Source organism: Tubulanus polymorphus, chromosome 3, assembly GCF_964204645.1.
Source record: "Tubulanus polymorphus chromosome 3, tnTubPoly1.2, whole genome shotgun sequence".
Classification (NCBI taxonomy): Eukaryota; Metazoa; Nemertea; class Palaeonemertea; order Tubulaniformes; family Tubulanidae; genus Tubulanus; species Tubulanus polymorphus.
Genome location: NC_134027.1, coordinates 7,956,527 through 7,971,614, shown reverse-complemented (window position 1 = coordinate 7,971,614; position 15,088 = coordinate 7,956,527). Strand labels below are relative to the sequence as shown.

Here is a 15,088-nt window from a genome sequence, read left to right as displayed (position 1 = left end):
CATTTTTAAATAGCGGTATACACAACTAAAGTATCGGCATGAAATATAGTTATTTTTTCTTCGGCTTTTGTAGGCGGGAAGTATCAACAATGATTTTGACTTCTTCTTGTGCCACCGACAGTAATATCCTTTCCATCCATGGTGATCATGATTTTCAAAACATTTGCAAATGCCTGCAATTGTTTTTATTTTGAAATGAAGTTCATCACGGTAAGATCACGAAGATCAAAAAGCGCTTCGTTTGATTTTCGGCGAAACTCATTAAAGGCTTCCTGTACTTCGTTGTTCTTCGTACGCAGCTCTTTTCTCACGAAGTTCCGGTGATCCGTGTACGACGCTGACATCTGAGCAGACGAATTACCGATACGCGAAGAGACCACGAGGGCGATCTGAAACGCGGCGATTACCCGCGGATGGTGACGAGATAAACCTTCGCGCAACTCCTAAAACTTACAATCACCCGTTATTGGGAGTTGTGTGCGCGAACCCGATGTCAAAGATGAGTCGTTCTCGTCATCAGATAATCTATGACACACAGACGCATGTTTAACGGATGATTAACCGGTCGGTCCAGTCAATGACATATTTCCGATATATAAATGATTGAATATAGGCGCTTGGAAGAAACTCATTTCAAAACATATATCGAATTCAATTCAAAGTTTATTAAGTAGAGAATTGCAATGATTGTGAAGAATAGTACATGAAAATGTCATGAAACGAATGATCCGAACACGTATTCAAATTGAAAAAATATGACATAAAAAACAAGTGAACTGTGATAAGTGTACCAATAATTTGAATAGAGAGAAGATATTCACAAATCATTGTTGAAACATGTCAAAGTAACTAGAAAGAAGGAAAATCTTCTTTCAGCAAAAGGATCATACAATGTTCCATTTGAGTTTGAATTAAATATACTAAACAGTGGTCGAGTCGTTGAGGTATATATGTACGTTCTACATGTAGATTATTTACGTGAAAATGCTTTCGTGGAAAATGATATTTGTGCGATAGTTTTTTGATAGTCGACATCAAAGATCAAAAGACAATTTTTTTTGTAATGCGAACAAACTATCCCTGCCTCCAGGTCCACAGTCTAGATGTACATATTTAGATATAAGTCTGTGGGTTCAGGTCACGAAGTATGACCAGTCTCCGTTTTAAACAGTAAGTGTCGACAAAACTGCCGTCGATTCGTTCGTTTCACTCGGCAAATAGCACTGAACTTGAGAGATTTGCTAGATAGAAATTCCCATAAAATGGTCCCAACGTTGTAATGCCCGCAGTGGAGCTTGTTAAATTGTGAAAAAATAAAGTGAAAGACTATTCGCCCAGCAGCCAGGTAGCGAGCAATTTCACCCATTGCGCGAGCTATGTCGGCTTGGATGATCATCTTGTCCGGATTGATAGGAGCTGGGAAACTTATCCGTTTTGTCACCATAAGACAAGAGTATTCGATTGTTTGGATAGGCTTCAGGCGATCTGACGTCGATGCATGGTGAGAATACTTGATCAGTATCTATATTGGATTTCTACGGCCGGCAGTAGCAAGCAATATCTACCAACATCACAGGATCGTATCGGTACCTGGGCGTATTAATTCAATACGAGAATCGCGAACCGATCAGCTTGGAGGGGAACATGTTCAAATGACCAATATTTATACGATACTACAATGAAAAAAGTAATAACAGACGACAACGAGACGACGACGACGACGATATGAACTGAAGTGCAGCGTATCAGAAGGCTGTCGCTATGCTTTATGTAAAACCGTTTTCTATAAAGTCAAACCCGCTGAATACAGATCTGCAATAAGAAATGACAACAAGATTTGCCGTAAACCGGGCGAATTCAGCAGATTATTCTGCATGATATAAAAAGCCGAATGAATTCTACGGAAAAGAATTTAAAAAGAAAGAAACGAATTCGATTAGGTTACACAATGTTTTTCCGCGGATCATTCGTGATTTACAATTCTAAATATCCATTAAGCTACGAGTTGAAACGCCTTTCATTGGCGGTATCCACTGAACAAAAATAGTGGTAAAATTAAGATCCAGTCGGAGTAAGTAGAACTTTGCATGGTAGCAGTTTCCAAACAGAAAGAAAGGAGTTATAAACGCCACAATACTTCATCTTTGCCAAACCATTAATTTGTCTGCTTAGTTCAATCGAACAGCTGCTTCTAGGAGGACAAGATGCTTATCGCCGTAAACTACTAAATTCCGACTTAAACTTAGTGGAGTATTGTGAATTTGACGCCCGAGCCTATAATCCACTTAAAACTAACTACCGATAACTATTGTCCAGGCCGTAGAATATTGCAAAGAGTTATTCATGGGTGTCATTGAAATAATATAATTGGTATGTATGTTATCGTAATAATTAAAGAATTTTTATTTGTATTATCCTATTTTATGAATGCTAAATTACTAAGTAACCCTGTCCCACGTTGGTTTTATTGGTACAGACCAACTTATATATTCGATGCGGCTCAACAGATATTCGGCAGAGGTTGAAATAAAAGATCATGGAACAAACGAGACGCGTATTATTGCACCTCTGTGGAGCTGCACTGGCGCTGTCACTAGTTCTAGTCGACTCTACAACTGCAGGTGAGAATTTGATTAGTTTGAATATTCACATATCCTTTTGAAAGTTTCTATTATGTGATAATATTAAACAAGGCGTATTTTTATTTTTGTATGGTCGATGCCAGTCACCGGCAATGATGTATGTTCGCTTCCCAAAAAAGAGGGTTCCTGTGGCGATGACCTTGTCCGCTGGTATTACAAGTCATCTGAAAGCAGTTGCGTAAAATTCTCATACAGCGGTTGTGGGGGAAACGATAACAACTTCAGAAGCAAAGGCGTATGCGAAAGGACTTGCAGTACGGAAAAAGACAGTACGCATTGTCGATTTTCTAGTTCATTAATTAAATATGTATCCAAAATTATGAATGTTATTCCTATGGTGGCTGATTCGGGAAATTTCTTTTTGCGCGCTAGGATTTGTTCTTGTGGAGGATGAAAAAAAATGGATACTTCCCTAATCATCGCCACTATAGTTTCGTAATTTTGTAGCAATTATAATCACAACTCTAATAATTCAAATTTGTCCACCATAGCCTAAGTATTAATCTGCAAATATACATCCCTCACTATCACATGTAATATTTCACGGATGTTCCACAGGCGTTTCGAAAAAGGCGAAATCCTCTGGCAATGGACGGAAAGGGAAGGCAACTGGTGGTGGGGCTCTGATGAAGAAATCAAGTGATCTCGATGAAAATGAGGAGGAAAGAAAGAAAAGATGTAAGTGAAAGCTGGATCAAATTGATGAGCATTATCTTATCCACTTTGAATCAAAATCCAAGAAATTTTGATGATATTTTTTGTTGTTCCGTTTCCTAGTTATTGGTGGTTTACTGGGAGGTTTAGGACGTCGCTTGTTGGGTGGACTGATTCGACGAGGTGGCAAAAAATTATTCAGATCCATCAGAAGGGGACGAATTTTCAGGAGATTTAGACGAAGGAGAAGGATATTTAGAAGATTTAGACGAAGGATATTTAGAAGAAAAAGAAGGGTATTCAGAAGATTTAGACGAAGGATAATTAGACGTACCAGGCGCAGATATTATCCGAGAAGGATCTGGTATCCAAGATGTCCCAAATACCCAATATGGAAACGTGTGACGTGTTTGGTGAAGTACATGCACTATAGGCAATACAGAAGGTGTCTTTATCCGACTTGGAGAGGATAGATTGGTCATTAACTAGACTAATCCTGGACGAAATGGGTTTTAGACAGCAAATTCATTCGCATTCAAACGCTTTTGTTTTTCGTTTATTTCACTCTGCATACCATTAACCTTCTTACGCTAAGCAAAGCAATGTGTTACAGAGACTCGTTGATTTACTGTATGCAAATATACGTATTTCATTTTTTACTCTCTTCCGCTTTGATGTAATCTAGAATATATATTCAATAAATTTCACTACTTGATACCAACTCCATACATGTATTTAGATTGGTTCCTCGTTGTGCATGTTTATTCCTACTATGTGTATTTCCAAACGTTATCGCGAATACTGAATCCTGGGAATTTTCTTTTCGGTATCCAGACTCGGTTAAATTCAGACTAGATTTTAAAATCTCCAATGTAAAATACGAATAAAACAAACACAAATATATATGTTAAGCAGATTTCGTTTTATTTCAAATGCTCCATTTGGGCATTATAGAACAATTTGATTTCCCAACAAACAACATTTTATTTCTGAATGAAAGAATTTTACAGATAATTAATCATTACACAGAAAACTCTCTGTCGGGTCAGTGAATTATCTGGATTACCTTTTTTGCGAATTATGGAAATGGAAGGTATTCCGAAAACATCCCTGTTACGTAAAATAGACCCGATACAAGCGGTTAACCAAGTTGACAGCAGAACAGGGAGGGTCATATATCTAAAATTAATCTATTTACACTATACATGGAACATTACAAATTTACACTATACGGAGAACAATTCATCGAAATGGTCACTATTAAGAAGAGGAAAAGTACCGATAACTGGGTCCAGTGATTCCATGCACATTTGGTGACATGCTTGACAATCTAAAAATTTCCATATTCAACGCCCCCTGGTGAACGAAAACAGTAATCAGTTATCTTGATTCACCGCAATTATTGAGCCGAGAAGAAAAACAATATCCGCGTATGATGAATAAACGTGAGAAATCCCACAATAAATACAGCCAAGACGAGAAACTTGAATGCGCAACGTTTCGGCTAAACACTATTAGCCATCATCAGGCGTACTGATGATGGCTAATAGTCTTTAGCCGAAACGTTGCGCAAGCCAAATATATACTCTTCTATTCAAGTTTCTGGTTTAAGCTGTATTTATTGTGGGATTTCTCGCGTTCGCTCATTGAGCATGTCATGAGCTATAATTTTGAAATTGATTGTGGTTTCATAGAGCATAGGTACCAATATAATGTACATGGAAATACCATGTAATTTCACTCTCCAATGCCCCCTGGTGAACATATACGGAACCATTTCACTATTCAACGCCTTGGCCTCAAAAAAGTTCACAGGACGGCCATCTTGTGTCAGATGAACTCAATTTTCACGTATACCATGTACATATACTATAGTGATTAAAACAATATAAGAAACATCAAGATAATTTATCAAAGTGTATTCATATTTTCCTTTCAAAATATGTATATCAAATGCTTATTTTGCCGAAAAATTAAGGTCACTAGTTAGCCATCGCGGCATCTTGAATTTGATTGGGCTAGTTTTGAGCTGCAGATGTCTAGGGTAGAATGAAAAGTGAACACAATAGCTCGCTATAAAACTAGCCCATGTGTATAAACTCTGTACACAAGAAGAATCTTTTGGAAAAAAAACTTTAGATTATGGAAGAAATATTGAATTACAATCAACAGTACTATGTATGTACCCGTAATCAATCTTACGGACAACGTAGCAGATGCCAAAAACTAGATTGACGTCTGAATGGTACTTCTGCTATTTACACAAAATTTCCTTGAATTTGTTCCCATTTCTCACAACGATGAATGTACATAAAATACCCACTGGTAATAAGACTTTAAAATTGTACCAAACAAGTTGAACAAAAAAAACATTTAACCATTGAGACAAATATTCTGCAACCGCACTCTGAATTGGGGATTCAGATGTCACCGTGTATGAGTTTGAATTCATCCACAATACCAGATTTAATCATGTGTAACCATTTATCTTTGATATTCACGTTTGTTCGATTGGCTAAATGCATATTTCGTTGGATTTTCGACCAATTTCCGACGCCATATTTTTGAACGCCCCGGTAAATCTTATCGATTTCCTCACGAGTGAACGGTTTTCTTTGACGTCCTGAAATCAAAAAGATCACTCACTGATAGATATAGGTGTCTACGTAAGAAAACATCAACGGTCGAATCATATCAATTTACCAAATATTGATATTGTGGAGTCATTGCTCGACTTCCGCGGACGTTGTGCAGGTTGAACGACTGGTTCTTTGTATTTGTTCACAGATGATAACTCATTCGTCGTTGTTGGCACAATGATTGCTTTTCGTTTCGAACCGGTCACGTTTTCCTCCATAACAACATTTGGATTATACAAACGCCGTTTATTTGGTTTAGTTGACATGTCCGCTGTAACTGGTGGTTCTTTAGTTGTCTTTTTCATCTGTAACACAAACGGAATACCATATCAAGATCATTTCTCTGTGACTACAAGGATGCAGTAATCTACATCAATCTATCTAAATTTCTGCTGCAGTGATGTGTCTCAAACACAAAATGCCAAATATACTGGGTACTCCTGGCATACGACAGGTTTGGAATAAACCGGTTTAAAGACAGTAATTCCGAAATTACAAACTCTCTACGGGCCTTTGGTTTACAGATTATATTCGACTAATACGGAAAAGGTATTCTGGTCGAAACGAACGCGCCTGAAGAGTTGAGATCTGCCTAAAACTTAGTGAGAAGCCAAATATGCAAAGTTCTTTCAATCAAAGTGGATCGAAACTTACTTTTTCATACAATACTGCATTGCCTCGAGTGCTGCAAAAGAGAACAACTGAAAATTCATTCACAGTAAAAGGAAGCTAAAATTCACTAACACCTCAAATGGGGTGTGTTAAACAATTTTCTAACAACTGAAGTTTAAGCTTCGTAGTAATTAAGTATTGCAATACCTTCCGCTGTATTCGGTATCTAAAAGACCTGCTGCATTGAGATTATTCATTCTCGTATTTGTAGATGCAGGGTTATCATCATCTTTGAAATAAAATAAAAAAACAAATCATAATAAATCGATATATCATTTCGTTATTTCAATGATTAAGTCAGAAGCCAGCATATATTCAAGACCAAGGGATGAAATATTGATACTTCTAGTTTTTCTATTCAACAACCAACCTGCTATACAATGATTATCTTCAGGATTGTAACCATCGCTAGTATCATCTGATTGTATCCTGTTTCTCGTAGGAACTCGGTTTCTAGGCGCATGCACCTCGGCAGTAGTTGTATTCGGGTTCGATTTGTTACTGGCTCCCAGGCAAGCTTGAACTGAAGCATCTACCATCTTAGTCGGCGGATCGGTAGAGCACGCTTTCGAAGCTAGAACGATAGCAAAATCATACAGCCATCGAGAATCAACACTTACTATGCGCACACGATAACACATTATTTTGGCCACGTACCAGTGGTAAACTTAGTTTGGGTGATTTTTGAACTTCGTTTACATCCATCTGTCATAGTTCCTCGATTCATGAAATCCTTGTTTGAATCCTATGGCAATACGAACAAGATCAAGTGATCGATGAAACTTCAGTAATACAAGTCGACATTGCTGCTTAGATTAAAACTCTTAATGATCAATAAATAATGTATAACATTTTGACTAAGCTACAAAGTTGACATTGAAAATTCATAACTTGTATATGAAACTTTTTACCTGATTTTCAAGCGGTAATAAGGGCATGATGACTGAGCAGAGCTGTTCCAAGAAACTAGAATAAGGCTTACAGCGAACATCAGCATTTTTGTCCATGATAATCCTTTGCAGACGCGATACTGTACCCTGCACAAAAATAACACAAACATGATTTAAAAAGGACCCTAACAAAATAAGACATATTACACATTTGTTTGCCAGGGTTGATGAAAGTGTTAATGAGCTTATATTGAACGATTGCTAACATACGTGAATAATGCCTTTTGATCTCCAGAATTCATCTCCGCTGACCATATTTGACTGGAAAATTTCGAAAAATAACCTGCCAGCTTTTTTAAATCGGTTCTCACGACACAATTCCAATACAGCCTGAAATACATGAAAATGAACATCATCTTGAAGTCATCAAACATCTTAAAATTACCATTAGATAAGTGATCATGTCTGGACGATCAGATTTTTCAGGCATTTTTCATTTCGAAATGACAATGGGGAAGCCTTGTAAGTCATGGTAAGGATGGTTGTTCGATAGTCTGACGAGTCTTGGCTGGGTCCAGACAACAGAAGGATAACTCACTGCGCTAGATACAGTTAGTCAACTTGTCTAAGGGGTATTCAACCCGTACGATCATCTGGTATTAAGACTTCTATTATTGTATGGTTACTGTACCTGTTCTCGCGCTTCTACCGTCAAATTTTTCAAATCGACTTTTAAATCGATCGGCACTTTGTTGCTTAGATCCTCCAATAAAGCTGCAGCTTTATCCAGATCTTTATAATGTACCAGACAGCCAACTGCGAAAATTAATGGCTGAATCGTTGCATCCCCTTTGTAGCTAATTATGTCTTCAGTTTTCAAGCATGCTGAAAAAATCAAAACATTGACGACCATCAAAGCAAGCTACTTAGCTAGCTATAATTCATAAGCCAAATTTCCAGGGAAAACAGTACTCAATACTCAAAGTAAACCAATCTCAGTCAGCAAAACCAACAACCCTTGACTAAAAGACAGTCAGTGAGTCAGGAACTCGGATACAGCACAAGTAAGTGGCACAGGGGAGCTCGGGCCGGCTTGGTCACGATAGTTGGGCGTCCAAAATAAAAGATTTGACTCAGTATCCTTCCTAGGTACCGCCTATTCTTATTTCTATGTGGTACCAAGGTACCATCTAGGATACTACTGTGAGTGAAATCTTTTATTTTCGGGACTCCCAACATCATGACGAGCCCCTGTGTGGAGGAGAGTTAGACTGAGTCCCCATCATAAGGCCAGGTATATATCAGTCGAGTCCAGAAATCAAATTTAATGACATCACTGATGTGAGAAAGTTGTACCATGTTGACAGAGAATTTCAGATCTTTGGTACACTGCACGACTTAGTCAAAATCAGAGTAAATTGGTGTAAAATCGGGATTCGAACACGCAGACCCCAGTGCGCAGCGTTCTAGACGTATGCGCTAGCCATACGGCCGGTCGGTAGAGGAACCTTTAGACTACTTATAGCCTTACCTTAACATACCCTACTATAATGCCTCACCTTACCCTAACCCTAACCCTAAACCCTCTAGACCCTAACCCTAACCCTCTAGACCCTAACCCTAACCCTCTTGACCCGCTGGAAATGCTGTTATATTGTTTTGTATATTAGCTATGTACTGTACCAAAAACTGAGAAATTCTCTATCAACATGGTACATTTTGCCTGACGTGAGGCATTGTAAAATCGCGACATAGAATTGTCAACTTTTAAAATTTGGTTTGGTTGCTTGTTCTTATTTTTGATTTCCCCAGACAGCAGAAGAACACAGAATTATTCACCAATAAGAAATTCTGAGAACTCTCTCTCGGTTTGCGACAATCTGTGACCAACGGATAACTTCGTCCAGCACATAGAATTTGCTATCTGCAGTATCTTGTTGAAATAATCCGCATTCATTTTGACAGAACCGCCGAAACAACCACAAATATTATCATTTCCGGTGTAATTGAATTGAATTGGTTGATGTCCGCAGGGGGCAGCACCACCCGGTCATTTCTCATTCTGAAGGTCGTCGCGGCTTTACATAAGTTTGATCGCATTCAAATGCAAGTTTAATAATTAAAGCCATTGAATCAGTTAACAAATGGCAGTACAGTAAAGTTGGGTCAGGCATTAATTCTCGTTATCACCTTACGTATACAAGATAGTTTTCTAGCTGGTTGTTGGCAGAAAGAAGCGCACGGGAGAAGGTAAATAAAATGTAATCCGATCCTCCTCCATCCATTGATATCATTCCATCCCCCTCTCCCAGGCCTCTCTCGCTCCGCATTTTATTGTCAGTCAAACTCATACAGGCCTTTAGTCAGGACATCCTCCCTTCACATTGATTCGAATCCGATGGCATCACCAGACTCGAGTGCACATAGCAGGTTTGCTGGGTTGTTATTTACACATCATCACTGCTGCTGGAGTGGATGGATGGAAGCAAATTTCATGGGGATTTGAGCTTAATTATTTAGGCAGGGTTTTGGCCTGGCAGTCTTATTGCCATCAAGTACCGGTAAGTTAGACTCCCTATCGAGGGTGGATGAATCGGTGCACTTCATGGCTTTAACTAATAACTTTATGTATTGCAAGAGATAGCCTAGAGAAGAAGTCTAGTCTAGAAGTTGAGATCTAGAAATTCCATCTCACTTGAAAATTGGCTCTAATATCTAATATAGCTCTGACTCTTACTTTTAAATTCAAATAGTTTGTGATCGTTTGGTGATGAAATTTTAAATCATTGCAGATGAAACGTAGATCGACCAGACATCGAGCTTGTAAACAAGTAGAAGAGATAGAAGATAAGCCAACTGATGACACGGAAACAGTTCAGGAGGCTGACATCGAGGATGAAGAAGCATGTTCAAAATATTTCAAAGCTGATGATTCCGGAAAACTGACAGCTGAACAGGTTTTAGGAATTAGCGATAAATACATGAAAAAGCTGGGAGTTGGACCATCATCATTGTCAGACAGTGACTCTGATGATTCCCTTGACAATGAATCATCAAATGAACCCTCAACCTCAGAGAAAAAAAATGAGCTATTCAAATGCAAAACTCAAGTTAAATGTTTGGAAAAGAAAGAAGATGGAACATCGACAGATCCGTGCGACAAATCCAGTTTGATTCCGGTTTCACCTGTTGCTAAAATTGCTTCGAAAATGCGTCAACAAGAAAAACCACCGTTGGCGCTTGTTTCGAAACTCGCGGCGAAGGTTAAAGGATTAAATTCTAATCAGGCCCCCAGCAGCAGTAGTGAGAAGGAAAAGATAAACAGAAAAAGGCAATGGAAAAGTGAAATTATTGACACTTCTGGTGAAAATTCGGATGATACAGATTTCGAAATCAATGAAAATTCACTGCGAACTCCTAAAATTCAACGGACAAAGCTAGATACCAGGAGTAGTGAAGAAAAAGGTATCCGCAAAACTAGAGCCCAGCGATCAGCCAAGTCCGAAGAAAAACCAATTAATGGTACTATTTGATTTTTGTTTACTCATGTCTGATTTACTATCCAGTTAATAGGTGATTGATAATTCATTTGCCACTCCATATTTTAGTCAAAAAGGAACAGACCGATGCTAAGGGGAAAAGAAATACAAGAAAAGCAAAAGAAAAAATAGACAGTTGTGAGATTTCAGGTGTGAATGAACACTTTTCTATTCCCTATGAACTAAATCCTTGTGACTCATATGTGTACGATTTGGTCAAATCAATAAAAAAAAACCCATTTTCAGTACTGCGTAGTTTTAATGGACTCTATTCCGATCCAGTGTGGTGCATAATTCATTTGTCAACCTTTTTCATTTTTAGGAAAACAGACCAATGCTAAGGGGAAAAGAAATGCAAGGAAAGCAAAAGAAGAAATAAAAAAATTAGATAGTTGTGAGGATTCAGGTAAGAATGGAACTTTTTTCTGTTCCCTATGAACAAAACGTTATTAACACATTCTACCTGATGTCGAAGCCATTTTCTAAGTCTTTTTCAATTTTGCAGGGAAAATGGCTCCACAGACTACAAGTCAGAAGGGCAAATCAAAGCCTGGGAAGGGAAGAATAAAACCAGAACCTGTTACTGAAGCTCAAGAATCAGACACTAGCAGTGGTGAATCGGATTGGGAAGAAGTTGCTGGTATGAAAAGATATTTTACTTTTCTTTTGTTTAGTTCTCATGCAATTCAAATGACCTAATATTTAAATATTGAAATAAAATTTATCACTCAGAAATACCACAGCCAGCTGAGAAAAATCAGATACCAGATGCACCTGTGCAGATAACGCTCGAAGCTACTGATATCATGAAAAAGAAAAAGTATGTCAGCTTCAAAATTTTTACCAAGCTCGAAATATTTGTCTTAGATTATTGATATCACAAACATTGTCTTCTTCCTATAGTAATTATTATCTATTTTTTGAAAAACAGAAAGAATGGATGTGATATACGAGCAATGTTCCTGCGCCAGTTTAAAAAGTATCAAAAGGCCGTGAGAGAAGATATGCATAAGGTAGGCTTGAAATCTACCACTTCCATGCAATCATAGAAAAGTTTTGTAAAATGGTATTAATTGCATAGTTATCTATTTGTCGATTTAGGTTCACTTGTTATGCCTTGTTGCTGCCGGGCTGCATCAGAATCGAATATGTCTGGACAAAACGTTGACTGCTCTTGCCTATTCATGTTGTCCACAGAAATACTTCAAGAAGCCATCGTCAAAATCTGTCTCTGATGATGTTCACAGTTTCATGCTATGGTTCAAAAAAGAACACCACATCGACGTTAGTTTGTCATCTGATTCTACAAACTGTGTAGGTTTGAAATTTTTAGTTGCTTTTTAATTTGCATGAAAATTTGTTCATTGTTATTGGATAATTTTGTCAATTGGTAGGTTGGTGACCTTGTGAAATATTGGGCTACAAAAACAGTCCCTAATGAGAAATACCTTATATTAGTAAGTATAATGCCTGTAAGAATTATACGGTACAATGGCTCAATAAAGGGAATGTTGGAATAATGAACAGTGATCATCTTTTGTGTTGTTTCAGATGTGCGTAATATATCTGCGATGTCTTGGTTATGATGTGCGAATCATTAACTCACTGCGACCAATGCCTCTTAAAGCTATCAAGGTACAATTTAACAAAAACGTGGATATTTGCTTATTGAAAATGAAAATTTCAAAGTCAGATTTAAATTCACAGATAATTCAATTCTTTGGATTTTCTAGAAATGATATCTGCAAAAGAATCGTAATTTTGAGTGAAATGCTTTCTTATTTAGGTTCGAAAAGGGACCCAGAAAGTTTCAGAACTACCTCAAACTTCATCTTGTGATAAGAAATTGTCCGCCGAAGACAATAAAACAGAAATGTTACTTGATCTCGAAAAAGAAACCGGCTCACGGGTAAACTCAGTGTCGAGTGAAGAAAAAAAATCGCTACTGAGAACAGAGAAATCAGAAAAGGTTAGCAGTAAAGCGAAAACGAGCAAAAAATCAAGGGACAATAAAAAAGATTCGGGTAAACAGGCACGTTCAGCGTCGCGTACCTCTAGCCGTAGGAAATCCAAGAAAGGGGTCAGTTACGTGCCGGACAGTGAAAATGATGGAAGCGAAAATGATGAGGAGGATGATGATGATTTTGAAGAGGAGTCGAATAATATAAAAGCAAAACAAACAAATGCAAAAACTAACACAAAAGGATCTACAAGATTGAAAGGGTACGATTGTGTTATAGAAATAGAGATTATATTTCTACTTGTATCTTCATCTTACTGATTTTCATGTTTATAAATGTTTATTTTGTATAGTTCAGCCAATGATTCGGATGTTAAAATTATTTCTAGTCGAGGTCCAGCCAAGCCTCGAAACCGCCGCGTTCTTTCATCGGATTCAAATTCTAGTGTTGAACTGATACCAACAAAATCAGGCGGTCGTAAGTATGAGCATCTGTATTTATTGATAACGACAGCCTTTGTTCCCCCGACCATTTCTGTTAATCGATGCATTCGCATATTTCCTTTTAGGAAACATTTGGATTGAACTTTACCTAGAAGATAAACAAATATGGCTGAGTAAGTACAAGAAGGTCTCGCGAGTAATGGTGGCGGTAGATTAGAATAGGGGTTAAACTGTTTCTTGAGCGTGTTTACTTTTATCAAATACTTCATGTTATGAATTGACTTCATGTTAATGTTTGATTGACTTCTTTCTTCATTTTCAGCTGTGGACTGTATACATTGCACTCTCAATAAACCCATCGAAATTGTGAAAACTGCATCTCAGCCATTCAGTTATATAATCGGAATTGATAATGGTAAAGTTTCATCTGTATATGTTGTTTGTATTTAGAAATGCTTAAGAGTTTACAGTCTTAGATACCGGGTATTCCTTTCATTTTGGTCTGATCTGATAGTAATTGGATTGTATATATCTCTATCTTTCTGACAGACAAGCTTAATCATTTACTTTAGCTATCCACGATTGATGTTAAGATATTCTGTATTTAGAGAGTAGCGTGAAAGATGTGACACCTCGCTATGATGATAAATGGATGACAAGCACGATGAAGTTAAGAATTGATGCCGATTGGTGTAAAAACGTCTTGCATCCGTACAGATCAACGAATGCTGACCGGGAAAAAGCAGAAGAGGATGAATTAAAAGGTAGGACACCAATGTCTGAGTTTATATTTATATGAGCTGGCTTACCAATAACTGGAATTGAATAAGGTTATCATGCGAAACCAAGTATACCGGTATTTGATATTAGACATAAACACATCTGCTTTAACTTTCAGGCTTATTGTTAAAAGCACCTCTTCCGAAAACTTTGTCTGAATACAAAAACCATCCTCTGTGAGTTTTATCTTTTAGAATTTTTGCTAATAGTGTAGAAGAATTCTATGAGTGCTAGTTGGAAAATTAGAGTTCTAGTCATACTTTATCAAACCTTAAGACTTCTGTTATTAATTCAGGTACGCTCTAGAAAGGCATTTACTCAAGTTTGAGGCGATATATCCGGAGACATCAGTTCCACTAGGATATTGGAAAAAAGAACCAGTGTATGCTAGAGAATGTGTTCATGATGTATGTAGACCATCTTGTTAGTGTTATAAAGGTTGATTATTTTGACTTTGAATCAAAGTCTGAGATATTTACATTTATTTGCTTCACAGTTGCACGCTCGAGTTCAGTGGCTTAAGAATGCTAGAGTAGTTCGCCCTGGAGAAAAACCATACAAAGTTGTGAAAGGACGAAAAACGAAAAAGGTAAGGGAAATATGATGTACTGTCAGAAGGGTTAGTAGCTACTATGCAAGTGGAGTTAATGTTTCTTCGCATTCTACACAACAAAACTGAAATATTTTCTTTTCCATTTTTAAGCGAGCATATGAAACTGAGCAAGAGGCTTCATTAGAATGTTTCGGCTTATGGCAAACAGAACAGTACGTTCCTCCACCAGCTGTTGATGTAAGAATAACTAGAACTCAAATTAATTTTGTTTCTTTTCTTCTTCTATCGGGATGTTGTTACTTAGGTGATTCTTTT

The 15,088-nt window shown here is 37.5% G+C and overlaps 3 protein-coding genes across 3 annotated transcripts in view; 2 read left to right on the top strand and 1 right to left on the bottom strand.

The window, feature by feature from the left end:
* Positions 1-2,481: 2,481 nt before the first annotated feature.
* On the top strand, positions 2,482-4,781 carry LOC141902651 (uncharacterized). The gene is made up of 4 exons (XM_074790483.1): positions 2,482-2,621; positions 2,726-2,911; positions 3,201-3,320; positions 3,420-4,781. The coding sequence occupies exons 1-4, from the start codon at positions 2,537-2,539 to the stop codon at positions 3,767-3,769; spliced, it is 741 nt and encodes a 246-aa protein (XP_074646584.1). The 5' UTR covers positions 2,482-2,536; the 3' UTR covers positions 3,770-4,781.
* A 77-nt stretch (positions 4,782-4,858) lies between these two features.
* On the bottom strand, positions 4,859-9,484 carry LOC141902650 (uncharacterized). The gene is made up of 10 exons (XM_074790482.1): positions 9,337-9,484; positions 8,189-8,382; positions 7,768-7,887; positions 7,519-7,644; positions 7,265-7,352; positions 6,978-7,181; positions 6,755-6,836; positions 6,590-6,620; positions 6,000-6,240; positions 4,859-5,919 (listed from the first exon to the last, which is right to left on the bottom strand). Exons 1-10 carry the CDS (start codon positions 9,452-9,454, stop codon positions 5,717-5,719), a joined length of 1,407 nt encoding a protein of 468 aa, XP_074646583.1. The 5' UTR covers positions 9,455-9,484; the 3' UTR covers positions 4,859-5,716.
* Positions 9,485-9,596: 112 nt separating this feature from the next.
* The window catches only part of LOC141901902 (DNA repair protein complementing XP-C cells homolog), a 31,981-nt gene continuing 26,489 nt past the window's right edge, over positions 9,597-15,088 (top strand). The window contains exons 1-19 of the mRNA XM_074789469.1: positions 9,597-9,747; positions 10,290-11,019; positions 11,106-11,186; positions 11,359-11,442; positions 11,542-11,676; positions 11,769-11,856; positions 11,968-12,049; positions 12,138-12,350; positions 12,431-12,493; positions 12,588-12,671; positions 12,823-13,259; positions 13,350-13,474; positions 13,566-13,613; positions 13,763-13,855; positions 14,049-14,204; positions 14,339-14,396; positions 14,516-14,627; positions 14,717-14,809; positions 14,924-15,010. Of these exons, the coding sequence (XP_074645570.1) occupies positions 10,290-11,019; positions 11,106-11,186; positions 11,359-11,442; positions 11,542-11,676; positions 11,769-11,856; positions 11,968-12,049; positions 12,138-12,350; positions 12,431-12,493; positions 12,588-12,671; positions 12,823-13,259; positions 13,350-13,474; positions 13,566-13,613; positions 13,763-13,855; positions 14,049-14,204; positions 14,339-14,396; positions 14,516-14,627; positions 14,717-14,809; positions 14,924-15,010 (2,769 nt within the window). The 5' untranslated portion in view covers positions 9,597-9,747. The remainder of the gene's footprint in view (positions 9,748-10,289; positions 11,020-11,105; positions 11,187-11,358; positions 11,443-11,541; positions 11,677-11,768; positions 11,857-11,967; positions 12,050-12,137; positions 12,351-12,430; positions 12,494-12,587; positions 12,672-12,822; positions 13,260-13,349; positions 13,475-13,565; positions 13,614-13,762; positions 13,856-14,048; positions 14,205-14,338; positions 14,397-14,515; positions 14,628-14,716; positions 14,810-14,923; positions 15,011-15,088) is intronic.